The sequence below is a fragment of the Antedon bifida genome, chromosome 5 (assembly GCF_963402885.1).
Source record: "Antedon bifida chromosome 5, ecAntBifi1.1, whole genome shotgun sequence".
NCBI classification, from domain to species: domain Eukaryota; kingdom Metazoa; phylum Echinodermata; class Crinoidea; order Comatulida; family Antedonidae; genus Antedon; species Antedon bifida.
Genome location: NC_136230.1, coordinates 1,817,266 through 1,830,833, shown reverse-complemented (window position 1 = coordinate 1,830,833; position 13,568 = coordinate 1,817,266). Strand labels below are relative to the sequence as shown.

General features: G+C 33.9%; 3 protein-coding genes across 4 annotated transcripts; 2 read left to right on the top strand and 1 right to left on the bottom strand.

Moving 5' to 3' along the window:
* Positions 1-428: 428 nt before the first annotated feature.
* Positions 429-1,525, top strand: LOC144842518 (uncharacterized). Its single transcript, XM_078698965.1, has 3 exons — positions 429-519; positions 1,022-1,098; positions 1,301-1,525. The coding sequence occupies exons 1-3, from the start codon at positions 429-431 to the stop codon at positions 1,505-1,507; spliced, it is 375 nt and encodes a 124-aa protein (XP_078555091.1). The 3' UTR covers positions 1,508-1,525.
* A 1,967-nt stretch (positions 1,526-3,492) lies between these two features.
* Positions 3,493-13,291, top strand: LOC144842391 (latrophilin-like protein LAT-2). Its single transcript, XM_078698837.1, has 13 exons — positions 3,493-3,519; positions 3,838-3,913; positions 4,256-4,358; positions 4,949-4,995; positions 5,090-5,204; positions 9,308-9,426; positions 10,630-10,735; positions 11,002-11,228; positions 11,409-11,475; positions 11,746-11,843; positions 12,202-12,373; positions 12,716-12,802; positions 13,151-13,291. The coding sequence occupies exons 2-13, from the start codon at positions 3,846-3,848 to the stop codon at positions 13,184-13,186; spliced, it is 1,245 nt and encodes a 414-aa protein (XP_078554963.1). The 5' UTR covers positions 3,493-3,519; positions 3,838-3,845; the 3' UTR covers positions 13,187-13,291.
* Positions 7,083-9,129, bottom strand: LOC144842343 (uncharacterized). 2 transcript variants are annotated; one of them, XM_078698778.1, is made up of 5 exons: positions 8,960-9,129; positions 8,495-8,535; positions 8,096-8,326; positions 7,701-7,876; positions 7,083-7,398 (listed from the first exon to the last, which is right to left on the bottom strand). In XM_078698778.1, exons 3-5 carry the CDS (start codon positions 8,287-8,289, stop codon positions 7,373-7,375), a joined length of 396 nt encoding a protein of 131 aa, XP_078554904.1. In that variant the 5' UTR covers positions 8,290-8,326; positions 8,495-8,535; positions 8,960-9,129; the 3' UTR covers positions 7,083-7,372. The 2 variants fall into 2 exon arrangements, with proteins under 2 accessions (XP_078554904.1, XP_078554903.1); XM_078698777.1 differs by having other exon boundaries at positions 8,495-8,538; positions 8,964-9,129.
* Positions 13,292-13,568: the final 277 nt, after the last annotated feature.

Here is a 13,568-nt window from a genome sequence, read left to right as displayed (position 1 = left end):
TATGGCAGCCCCTGCATCTAGTATCTGCCTCAGACGTATTGGCTTATGCCTTCCCTCTGGACAAGGTGGGCACTGGACGAGAGAAGCCCTTGATCAATGTTAGGACCAATTAAGGTGCTTTAAACAGTCCTGGCTTTGTTTGTATCAAACCTGTTAGTGGCGGTAATTATCGCTGTTAGTTTCGATTGAATAAAATAAAATAAAAAATAAAAGAATTTATTTCAACAAATACGGAATGATATTGCTTGATATATTGCTTTTAGTGCACTTGAAACTAACGAAGGCCTATTATACTAGTTTATTGATTTGGAAAATGAAATTGTAATTTGCAGTTACCATGACAACTGGTACGCTATATATGGAATATTGGTACCATTGTCGTGCACTTTGCTTGACAAGCGGCCTGCACTCTCTGCAGTCGTGTAATAATGTCGGCATTCTCGAATTTTAACTTAAGTTTGGTTGTAAACCTACTTAATTTTCTGTTAATCCACCAATCGAATTGTGATGATTATTCAGGTAAGATTTCGTCTTTGATATATATTAGTTATTTGTCATATAGGCTGTCATCATGCTGATTTGTGATGTTTTAAATATTTATCTAAATTGCCTTATAACGTTTTTGTCGCTTGTGATTGGTCAACTCACTTGCGTGGTGCGTACGGTTGCGTTGCGTCGTCCAAGCGCGGAGAACCAGCTTAAAATTCTGTCTCTAGACTAGAAAAGAAAAAGGTGTGATGTACCCAACTATGGTATTGATACGCTTAAATATGGTAGTGATATGACCTCATAATGTCCATATATATCCATAGGCCTACATCATTTTTTTTGGTCAGAAAGTTTGATAGTGTAGATAGAGCTTTAAAGAACAAAACACACCTACCTGAAATGGATTGTTGATACCATATAATACAGGATTTGGACAATTCCACTACCATTCAGCCCTATTGTGGACATTGGTAGCTCTTGTTTAAGCCTAAAATAGTAAATGCATGTTTATACTTTTATTTTATGTTTGAAGTTAGTTGTTATAGATGTTCTGATGGGCCATGCTTTGACACCAGTCACGCGGAGATTTGTCCTCCGCAGGAGAATCCGGTAATAATTTACAATTATTGTATTTGTATCTTCATTTGATGCGGGTAGATTTTAGTAAGACCATTTTGGCGACATTTAAAAAAAAACATTTAGGCCTAGAGTAATGGTCACGGATTAATTGTTCTCCGTCAGATCCTTACCAAATGTTCGAATATATAAATATTGTACATGTTTGAATGGTCCTTTTCGCCATTATTTGTAGGGATGTGAACTGGAGTTCGAATTTAGTGGCGATATTCTCGAAGTTACAGAAGCAGTGCAAGATTGTAGAGTCGATGTAGAGGATGACCACTGTCATGGCGGTTCTAAACGCTGCAAGTTCCATTGCAATGGTGATTTGTGTAATACAGTTGAACAGATGTTAGATATTTGTCACGGTACATGCAAAGGTAAAAATATACGAGTGTGATCTCTATTTCTATTTGTGGGAGGGACGGGGGTGGGGTGATGGCCTAGTGATAAGGGTGTAGAGAGCAACTTTATTGTTATATCATAATGTGTGAAGTTTCGATTCTATGTAGAAAATGTTTAATTGGAAGATAAGATTTATATGGTCAATACAAAATATGAGGAAAAAACGGTTGAATTTTCGGCCACGTCCAACTTACAAGCCAAGATGGTTGCTCTATTTCACATAACAAAAACCCCCAATTTATTACAGATTCGTTGTTAGATGTGATTGCAACGCTTTCTATTGCAACGCTTTCTAGCACAACTCTCCAGGCAACAGATAACCCAAGTACCCGGATAATCTCAGACAAACCAAGTACAGCAAGAGACTTAATTCCAGACCAAACAAGTACAGCAAGAGACTTAATCCCAGACCAAACAAGTACAGAAAGAGACTTAATCTCAGACCAAACAAGTACATCAGCAAGAGACTTAGTCCCAGACCAAACTTCATCATTTGGTTATACTACCACCGATAGTACTTATCAATTATTGGAGACTAAATTGGTAAATATGCAGTATATAATTATTATATATAGTTTTAGGTATAAACTAACGATGATTGTTGGATAAGCTATACATTCATTTATTATCTATATCAAATATATAATGTTTTGTTTTTTAAAAATGCAGTATATAATTATGATATAATAGTCTTAGGTATAAACTGACGATGATTGGATAAGCTATAGATTCATTTATTATCTATATCAATTATATACAATTTTTTCTTTTTTTTTTAAATGCAGTAGTAGGCCTATATAATTATTGATGATAGCTTTAGGTAACTGACGATGGTTATATAAGATGCATTCATTTATTATTTAGACAAAACTCCATCATTAATTATACTACCACTGATAGTACTTATCAATTATTGGAGACTAAATTGGTAGAAATGCAGTATATAATTATTATATATAGTCTTAGGTATAAACTGACGATGATTGGATAAGCTATACATTCATTTATTATCTATATCAATTATATACAATTTTTTCTTTTTAAAAAAATGCAGTATATAATTATTGAATATGATAGATTTAGGTAACTGACGATGGTTATATAAGATGCATTCATTTATTGTCTATATCAATTATATTTTGAGTATTCATCTGTATTATTTGACAGTATTTTTTGTAAATATTTAATGATTTATTTGATTTTAACATCGTTTTGTTTTTTTTTCAGGAAGATTTAACAACTTTACTTGAACAGGTTAGCCTATCGTATTTTGAAGTAACAAACTTACTATCTACCTATACTTAGTTACTCAGATGTATTTTATTATTTAAAATTCTATATTTTATTGATACTTCACTTTATTTTTAAGTCCAAGAATACCAACATTAGTATTATGGACGTCGTCACAGAATTTGAGGAGCAACTCATTCAAGTGGCCAAAGAAAGTGACGTCACAGTTAATGTAAACGTTGGCGGTATATGTAAGTTTTGTAATATATTTCAATCTGAATTTTTGTTTTCGAAAAATACCAATACATATTGCAAGATTACCTACCTTCAATATGGCAAATAGCCGTACCTAATATGGCAAGTACCGTACCTAATATGGCAAGTACCGTACCTAATATGGCAAGTACCGTACCTAATATGGCAAGTACAGTACCTAATAGGGCAAGTACCGTACCTAATATGGCAAGTACAGTACCTAATATGGCAAGTACCGTACCTAATATGGCAAGTACAGTACCTAATAATTATGGCAAGTGCTCTACCTAATATGGCAAGTACCGTACCTAATATGGCAAGTACAGTACCTAATATGGCGATTCTTACCTTATATGTCAAGTCTTACTATGACTAAGTTCTTTCCCTGATGTAATTTTTTGTTTATTTTAGATGCAGGATTCAGCAAAATAAAATCTGATGAAGAATTTATTTTACGTAATACCGATACCAACTTAAGTTTACCAATTTCAGTTAATTTAGGTCGTGGCGTTAATAACACAGGTTAGTGAGAGTTGTAGTTAGATAACACGATCATAACGCCATTGTATTTATCATCATCTGCATCATTTTGTCATTGTCATCTTCATCATCATCATCATTATGTTGTTTAATTTTACTTTACTTAGTCGCCGTCATCACCCGTGTGCGACTAATTCAAATGAGGTTTACGCACAATATAGATGATATGATGATGATGATGATGATGATGATGAGTTATGATGATGATGATTCTTCCTGTTGTCCTGCAATCGTCGAACAAATTTGATTTCAACAGATCATTCTTACATTAATTGATTAATACTTATTCTTGATTTGCAGAAGATAATATGAAGATAACGTATACTATTTTCAATGAATCGTATTTTGATTTGATGCTTGGAACAGACGATATTGGGTAATTTTAAAGCTCTGTCCACACTATCGAACTAGTTTTACAAAAATAGTGTGATGTGCACAATATATTAGTGATATGTGTCCATATGGGCACATCGCATTTTTGCCACATCAAGTTTGATAGTCTAGACAGAGCTTTAGACATGTTTTTAGAATTAGTAGGATAGTACCATTTTGTTAGATGTCTAATTCTTTGTACGTATATCCAACAGAAGCAAAATCAAATAAAATGCTAAATCTTAAAAATTATCTTACGATCTTATTGCTATTGTTTCACTGCCCACACGTACCAGACTTATTACATTAAAATGACGTTACCATGGTATTTTTATGTTTTCTCTAGAGAAGTTGCTGCGAGAGCTGCTATTCTTTCATTGAGTGTAATAACAACTCAATCAGATGACCCAGTACAAACAGATATCTCATTTTCAATTCCACATGAAAAGGTATATTTCCTTATGAGTTGTTATATGCTATTTATGGGTTGCTGCATTATTAACAGAAGAGGACATTTATTTATGAATACATAAACGTAAACTCTTATCAACTTATTCTTATCAATTTATTCTTATCAACTTACTCTCATAAACTTATTCTTATCAACCTATTCTTATAAATTCATTCTTATTAACTTATTTCCATCAACATTATTTCTTATCAACTTATTTTCATCAACTTATTCCAATCCACTTATTCTCACCAACTTTCTTATATCAACTTATTCTCATCAACTTATTCTCATCAACTTTCTTATATCAACTTATTCTCATCAACTTATTCTCATCAGCTTATTCTCATCAACATATTTCTTATCAACTTTCTTATCAACTTATTCTTATTAACTTTCTTATATCAACTTATTTTCATAACTTATTCTCATCAACTTTCTTATCAACTTATTTTCATCAATTTATTTCTTATCAACTTATTTTTATCAACTTATTCTCATCAACTTTCTTAAATAAACTTATTCTCATCAACTTTCTTATCAACTTCTTCTCATCAACTTATTATCAGTAATTTATACTTCTTTTAGGTTACTAGTTACAGACGGTTCTGTATATTTTGGGATGTTTCTTCAATGTAAGTACAACTTTTTCTTTCGCGTCTTTTCGTTAGATTGCATAGATCAATCAAAATGAAGAGTCCCTATAATTCTCGATGTTATATCCATCAGGATATGGTCTGATGAAGGATGTATGATGATCACTTCTTCGGAAACGCAGACGACATGTCTTTGTACCCACAATACAACATTCAGTATTTTATTTCAAGTTGATGGTGACAATGAGGTTTGTTTGCAAATTGTATATCAATATGCCCTGATGCACGCGCGCGTCTGAATCATTCAGACGCGCGCGCAGATACGATATCTGTCCAACGGTGTTTATTATAATTATTAGAGAGCTTTCGCTATCTCGGATCGGGAACGAGAACCAGCATTAATTACCGGTTCTCGATCTCGTACTTGTTTTAAGAACAATGTAGTTTCGTATCCTCGATCACCGATAATATGAAAACTATAGGTGGCAGCAGAGTTCTGATACGCTTCAAAGCAGACGATATAAACAAAAACAAACTACTGTAGTAGTAGTAGTACTGTGTACACTCGATCGTAACTAATCTAGGCCCAGGTCCTAGAGTACTATTAAAGTAACGTGAAAATGGCCGAAAATTTGGTAGATTTTGCAATTGATAATCATGATGAGGATCTATTACAGTACGCTTTAGATAGACAGGTATTTGAAAGAAGAAATTCATCAACTTTTGATGTCAATTACGAACGTTTCAATCTTGACAATTTATCTAATGCCCAGTGCGTTGATAAATTTCGGTTTTCAAAGGAAAACATCCGGAGGTTGATAAGAGTTCTGCGTCTGCCAGTAAACATTGTATGCAGAAACAATTGCATTGTTGCTGCAGAAGATGCTCTCTGCATGACATTAAGACGCCTTGCGTTTCCTAATAGACTCACTGATCTTGAACAATTATTTGGAAGGCCTTCATCCACTCTATCCTTAGCCATCAATGAAACCATTGATTTAATTTACACTGAACACAATCACTTACTTACTCAATTAGACCAACCATGGCTCGATGAAGATCATCTATCATTCTACTCTGAGGTGATTCATGCAAAGGGTGCACCACTGAATAACTGTTTTGGATTTATAGATGGGACTGTACGTGCCATATGCCGTCCTACACGTTTTCAACGTGCTGTCTTCAATGGACACAAAAGAGTTCATGCTTTGAAGTTTCAGTCAATTGTTCTTCCAAACGGGCTAATTGGAAATCTATATGGTCCAGTTGAAGGACGTCGGCATGATGCAGGGATTTTAAGAGAAAGTGGCATTCAAGACCAACTTAGTGCCTTGCCACAAACTCAAGAGGGAGGTCATTACTGCTTGTATGGAGATCCAGCGTATCCTATACGCCCATGGCTGATTTCACCATTCAGACAAGGAGCTGCAAACTTAGATCAGCGTCAGCAGGAGTTCAATGCTGCCATGTCTTCTGTACGTGTTTGTGTGGAGTGGGTATTTGGAAAGATACTACAGAACTGGGCTTTTGTGGACTTCAAGAAAGACCTTAAGGTGTTTTTACAACCAGTGGCAAAATACTATATTGTGGCTGGTTTGCTAACCAATTGTCATACTTGTTTGTATGGGTCAGTAACTGGATCATTTTTTGAAGTTGAACCCCCAACACTCGAGGAGTATTTGGGCAACGCTTAATTGAAAACTATAATAGATCCTCAACATAATTATCAATTGCAAAATGTATTTATTGCACTACTACTACCATAGGTCAAAATTACTTTTCAATTACTATATTTATAAACAGTCTACTATGCTAAATTTCATATTTATGTATTGTCCCTTGAAACACAAAAAAATAAAGGTAAAAATATTCTAAATTTAAAGTGGCCATATCAAAGTAATATTAAAGTTATTCACTTTAAGTTGAAAATTCGAGCGACAACAAGTTTACGTAATTAACAGGTAAATTAGTTTGATTACATTTCATCTGGAAAATCGTCGCGAGCGAAAGTAAACAAAGATTTCAAACCATGGGTACGCATTATGCATATGCTAATTAGGATTGTTTACAACTCGACATGTGTTAGTTAATAATTATTATGATACTTCAAAATGAGCCACCTTTTTTCGAAATTTTTTATTTTTAATTTTTTTGGAATTAGTCAAAGGGACAATACATCTTTAATATATAAATAATTAATGTTTATTAGTTGAATAGTGAGAATAAATAAATTATTTATTGGCAAATGCCTTCAAACACTCTATTAGTGCGTCCCTCTCTTCTTTTTCTCTCTCTCTTCTAAAAACGGCCTCCTCCCTCTGCAACTGCAGCTCTTGCCTTCTAACCTCCAACTCCCTTTCCTTAAGATCCAGTTCTCTATTCTTCATAGTTGTATAATTATGAAGTGAATTTGTCTTCAGCTTTTTTTTTCACTGGTTTTATCTGCCATAAAATATAAAAACAAAGTACAGTATAACACCATTATAAATTTTGCAAGTATTGACCCTTTCTGAAGATGTTTTGGAAAAAAGTCTGGGTTTTCAGTTTTATGACATAATTTGTAATGATATATTTTAGAATATAAAATATGGGACCAATCAAATAGATTTTTTTTCACTGAATGAGGTTTTACATATGATTTTGCTAATCATTGCTGGTCACCACCCAGGGTAAAATGTTCATGCTTGTTTTCAAAGAGTTAAAGTTTATAATTACTTTAACTTTATATATATAGAGTAACTAACCTCTATTTACTGGACCCAATGTTTCCAATGCTCTTTTTCTAATTTCTAAACCTGATTCAAACAACACCTCTGATTTAGTATTTTGCTTGATTTGTGGCTTCTGGCTCTCATCCTTCAGGGTAGTTAGTTCTGTTAACAGCTGTTCTCTCTCTGAATATTCTTCAGCACATCCCGATCTGCAAAATTACATTGAATTTCTGGTAATTTAAAAGCAGGTTAATGAAAACTTTATACATACATTTATTTATTTAGCACAGTGGGTGAAAAGTATTATTACCTTTTTTTATGCAGATGTCTTTATTTTGTAGAGACATTAGAAAAGCTTACATACCTCATTTTTACTTTATGTTTCCAAATAGTTATGTTAACTATGAAGAATTCATAAATACACTTACTTTCTTAGTGATTCTAACTGCTGCGACTTAAATATCCTCAAGAGCTTTTCAACCCTCTCTTTAACTGATCTCGTGTTTACCTGCAAGGTGGATGGACGAAACACCTTGAGGGCAACATTGAAATTTGAAGCCACATCGTTCCATTTTTCTCCATTTTCATAAGGGTTTAGTGACAGGACCTCCTTCAGCAGCATTATGTCCGTTGCTGCGCAATACCTTATGGTTTTTTTGCTATAAAGAAATAAAAGTTATGATATGATTTCAACTATTTTCATAATACTAATAGACCATTCAGTGTTTTTAACACTCATTATTAATATTAGGCCTATACAGAAAAGTTCCATAACGAAAATAATCAATAATCGATCGAATAATTGATCATTTTAAATGACGACTTACCTATTTTCTTTCTGACCCAGTCCAAGCTCTTTATTTAACAGCTCCTGTTAAATAAAATTGTAAATATTTTGGTGGAGAATATAATATTTTTACAGCTAATTAGGCCTAGCCTAGTTATAAGTTAGGCCCTAGCTGTTTAATAAATTATACAAGCCATTAGTGGCTAGCCTAGGCCTAGTAGTATTAGTAAGTAGGATCGGAGGCCCTGGCACCTACACCGCCTAAACTAGCCTAGGCCTATGCTAGTTTAGGCCGCCTCCTCCTCTAGGCGTAGGCTAGCCTAGGCCTAAACTAAATGTTTTCTGACTAGGCCTACCTAGGCCTAGGCCTACCTAGGCCTAGGCCTACAGAAAGTTCACAAATATATAATTTAGATTAGTGTTGAGATGAGTATAATTCTTATTTTAATAACTTATATCAGGAAAAGTACATGAAACGTTTTTTGCTATTGGTCAAAAGTTTAACTCACCATGTCGCGACGTCGTGTATTTCTCGATTTTGCAGACGAGAACCAGCTCCTGTATCTCGGGCTACGAGCATTAGTTAATTAAAATTTCACATAAACTAATGACGTCATACACAAAAAACCCTTACTTTCTCGGCGGCTCGTTCCCGATCGAGATAGCGAAAGCTCTCTAATATCACCATACTCCCATTGATAATGGGAAGAGTTTAGGCGGTGTATGACTTTTTAACCCAACATTCGATATGCAAGGCAGGATAGTAGGCCTATAGAATGATTTCCCCCCCCCCCCCCCCCCCCAAAAAAAATCAATAAATTACTGTTCAATAAATTATTACATTTATGAACAGTTATTTTCACCGACATCATCAAGCTTGGAAGGTGATATTTTAATTGTTCTGGAACAGCTGCTTCTTACCATATCTACAGTTGCTCTCATTGTGGGATTGATTATACTCTGCTCTCTAAGGTAAGAAACCATCAAACCAATTCCTTACCTATTGGCCTAAACATGATTACCTTAGACATTTAAGCTTGTTTACCAATTATGCTTGCTTACGCAACGTAAGGGATTTGACCAATCACAAGCGATGGATTTATTTGACGGTCGTTTGTCATTGGTCAACTCGTTTGCGTTGCGTCTACGTCCTTGCGTTGCGTCCTAGAGGGAACCAAGCTAGTGCGCAAACGCAAGTCACACGCGGATCACAGTTCGATTAATTGGTCACTTGTGATTGGTTGTAAAATAGCGTACGTGTACGGACTTGCATTGCATCCCACAAGGTACGGATCGACCACACCATATAAACGTACCGATACCTGGTGCCCTCTCCTTCGCAAGCAACAGAGTGTACTTATTTCTATAATCAACAAATTTTATAGTTCATAAACATGTTTTAATAATTCTCGATTGAATGGAGCTTGTATATACTTGGTTCATATACACACTTAAGTAAACAAAAGGAATTGATTTTGAAACGATCACGTTCCAGATCTTCATAGTTCGGGTATAATAGTCATCCACGTGTACTGATTTATTAAAATCGATCTAAGTTCAATATAATAAAGACCATCTAAAGTTACATATTGTCATTTCGTTGTTATACTGTATAATTTAACATATTTATGACAAATCAGTGTTGGTATTATTTTGAGTAGGCCTATAATGAATCCCGAACGCCCGGAACAAGTGTAATTATTGTAAACATAATTTTCTAATTAAAGATCACCATAAAAAGATTGTTTACAATCTTAACATTTTGTTTCTCATTTGTCATTTCTTGCTTTCTTGTTTGCATTTTGTTTCTCATTTGTCATTACTTGCTTTCTTGTTTGCAATTTAAGTCTAAAATGTTCAAGTTATCTTCACGATACTCTACGTCACAAAAGCTTATTAAAATCTCGAGTTATCTGTACCTTCAATATGGACCAAAATATTAAATGGCACGCCCTCTGTCGATCTCTGCATTTGCCAAGTTTGAGAAGTTTGTTTTATGCGTATGGAGCACCATATGTGCCAATATTTTTAGTTTCTTTTAACGATTAAGTCGAATCCCCGTCTAGAACTTTGACTAGTTAGCTGCCAACGGTAGTGTCGCATTTCGTCACATTTCAATCTTTATGAAATAAAAGTGAAAACTATGTTTAACTCATGTTTAGTTTATTTATTCAGAGGCCTCCGTAACTGCATTCGTACCAGCATCCACAAACATCTAATGCTCACGTTAGCACTCTCGCAAATAGTGTTTCTAATTGGTTTCGACAAAACATCAAATCAAGTAAGAAACTGCTATATTCTCTACATTGGCAGACTACATCAATTTCAGCATATTCTTTCGGTGATAAACAATATGTAACATTGTAATTATATTGCTGAATAATTGTTGTTTATTGATTTTCCACATATACATACACAATACATATATTTATTAATGATAATTATGAATTTAATTGAATTTGTTTGTCTTTTTCTCAATGAAAAAAACCATCAATGTTTATTTTTATATTGTTTTTCATGTATCTAACGCGTTTTTCTTGCCCACAGAGCGTATGCACCGGAGTAGCCGCGTTACTTCTCTATCTTTACCTTGCGGCATTTACGTGGATGTTTGCTGAAGCCTTTTACCTCCATTACAAGATATATGATATTCATAAAACATCTGCACATTATCAACGCATATCGCGTTATATTCTATTCTGTTATGGAATACCTTTGGTGATCGTTGGAGTTGCTCTTGCTTGTAACGTTGATGGGTTTGGGACAGATAGAAGGTAGGTTGATTGACCTAATCCCAGCGGGACACCCGCAATCCTTACTGGGGCCACCATGCCACTGTCTAAATATTAATAAGATGGTATTACAGTTAGCTATGTTAATGATCCTTCTTCTGAAAGATCATAAATGAGAAATGTTAGAAATAATAGATTTTAAAATTGTTTATATTTCTATAGTTGTTGGTTATCGACATCAAATGGATTTGTGTGGACGTTCATCGGACCTGTTTATTTTATATGCTCGGTAAAAACAACACAGTATTGCAATGGAACTAGAATACTTCATTAAGAGTATTTACATTCAAAACTCTAAAAAGTTCTCTTTTGTGACGTTGACCACTAATTTTATTCATTTGATTGAAATATCAATCATTCATACGATGTCATCAAAGCAATTTAATTAATAGTATATTCGTAAAACTTATAGACCTATTTACGATTTGCGTTTGTTTATTTATTTATATTATTTAAACCGACTTCATATGCAGTCTTTCGAATGTTCATTTACTTTCAGGCTAATTTGGTTCTTATTTTAAAAGTAGCCAAAACGATCTACACACGTTCTAAGGGACACTGTAACAAGAACCAGAAAAAGGAGATAGCGATGACTAGGTATGTATAATACACTGCCGTGACGTCACTATGACGTACGTCTAATCATCTATCTATGTAAATGTTACTATTTTCCATCAATGGCAGGCCACTTGGATACAGTATCAATGCATGATCATATAATACGAGTAACAAACACAAGATAACATAGAGTTATTTCCGAAAGATCCCAACGGAAATAAAGCTAATATTAATAGAGCATTTTGGGCTATCCTGGAAAATCTTTTATAAGTGCTATTTATTTGTAATGTCAGTCATTATGTTATCACTATATATTTGTTTTTGTAATGATTTTCCTAATAAATTATAAATCAAATCAATAAATATATTTATTTTTAAATTACAATTTGTTTGACAGAAAAGCCATAAAGGGCGCACTGATACTTGTGCCGCTGCTTGGTGTCACGTGGTTATTTGGTATCGTAATTACATTCACCGGTGTAACAATGCTGTTTTCTTATATTTTTGTTGTTCTGAATGGAAGCCAAGGGTTGGCTATATTCCTCGTCTGCATAGTGTTCAGTCCGCAGGTATTGTTTTCACGTATTCACCAATTTGCGCTTAAGTTAGATATTTCTCATAAATCGACTAATAATAATATTACTACTATAACGGTTCACTTAAAGATGTATTGTCCCCCAAAAACATGAAAAATAAAGATTAATCAGACTTTGAATATATTATTTTGTAGCTTTAATAAAGTTAATCATTTCTGTAGAAAAAAAATGGAAAAAAATAGTGTTTTCACTTATAAAATTACAAAATATAATATATATATAAAAGGTTAATACGGTCACTGAAACGTTTCCGTAAATTTTTACAGAATAATATTGATTACTTCGGTGACGTATTTTTTATTATTTTTTATTCAGGTAAAAGATGAATTGAAGAAACATAAATGGCTAAAGCGCCTTTTCAGACGTATCAACCCTATGCAGTCGGAACCACAAACAATCCAAGTGAGTTAATCTTGTTGGTTTAGTATATTGGCATGGAGAACATTCATTGATTGTGTATAAAGCTTGGTTCCCACTAGGACGCAACGCAAGGACGTAAGCGCAACCCAAGCGAGTTGACCAATCACAAGCGAAAATTCGGATAATCCATCGCCTTCGATTGGTTAAATTGCTTACGTCGTTGCGTTACGTCCTAGTGGGAACCAACCTTATAGTATATTAATATTGTAACATTTTCTTAAATACTTGCATTTTATGTAGTATTCATTATCATAGACATGGTTATATAAAGAACAAACTCTTTACGTGTTTCAAAATGCCTTTACTATTAACGAGTTATTTATTTTACAGACGACGTCAAGTTTTTCTACAACGAAGACAAAATGATCTGGTATTCATTAACCTTGGATTCACACTACTATGTATGCACACTATTAATGTACGCGCACTATTAATGTACGCGCAGGATTAATGTAAGCGCACTATTGATGTACGCGCAGTATTAATGTACGTACACTATTAATGTACGCACACTATTAATGTACGCTCAGTACGAACAACGCCTGAATATTGCGATAGTGTGAAACAACATTTTCACTGATTTTTCACTAGACGAAAAAAATGTATGCTTTTTCCAAGATAAGTCTACCGAAAATGTTAAAATACAAAGCTGGTGCATGCTAAAAAATGTTAGGCTAGCAAGTATATGTAACTACTGTTTAAGAATAGAGAATAAGAATTCAATGTTATTTTAAAAGCTAAATTTCTA

Coding starts and splice junctions, on each gene's coding strand:
- LOC144842518 (XM_078698965.1), top strand. CDS start 429: ATGTCGGCATTCTCGAATTTTAACTTAAGTTTGGTTGTAAACCTACTT. Junction 520..1,021: donor GAATTGTGATGATTATTCAG/GTAAGATTTCGT, acceptor TTATGTTTGAAG/TTAGTTGTTATAGATGTTCT. Junction 1,099..1,300: donor GTCCTCCGCAGGAGAATCCG/GTAATAATTTAC, acceptor CATTATTTGTAG/GGATGTGAACTGGAGTTCGA.
- LOC144842391 (XM_078698837.1), top strand. CDS start 3,846: ATGAAGATAACGTATACTATTTTCAATGAATCGTATTTTGATTTGATG. Junction 12,374..12,715: donor GCATAGTGTTCAGTCCGCAG/GTATTGTTTTCA, acceptor TTTTTTATTCAG/GTAAAAGATGAATTGAAGAA. Junction 12,803..13,150: donor CGGAACCACAAACAATCCAA/GTGAGTTAATCT, acceptor TTTATTTTACAG/ACGACGTCAAGTTTTTCTAC.
- LOC144842343 (XM_078698777.1), bottom strand. Junction 8,327..8,494: donor CTGGGTCAGAAAGAAAATAG/GTAAGTCGTCAT, acceptor ATTTCTTTATAG/CAAAAAAACCATAAGGTATT. Junction 7,877..8,095: donor CAGTTAGAATCACTAAGAAA/GTAAGTGTATTT, acceptor GTAATTTTGCAG/ATCGGGATGTGCTGAAGAAT.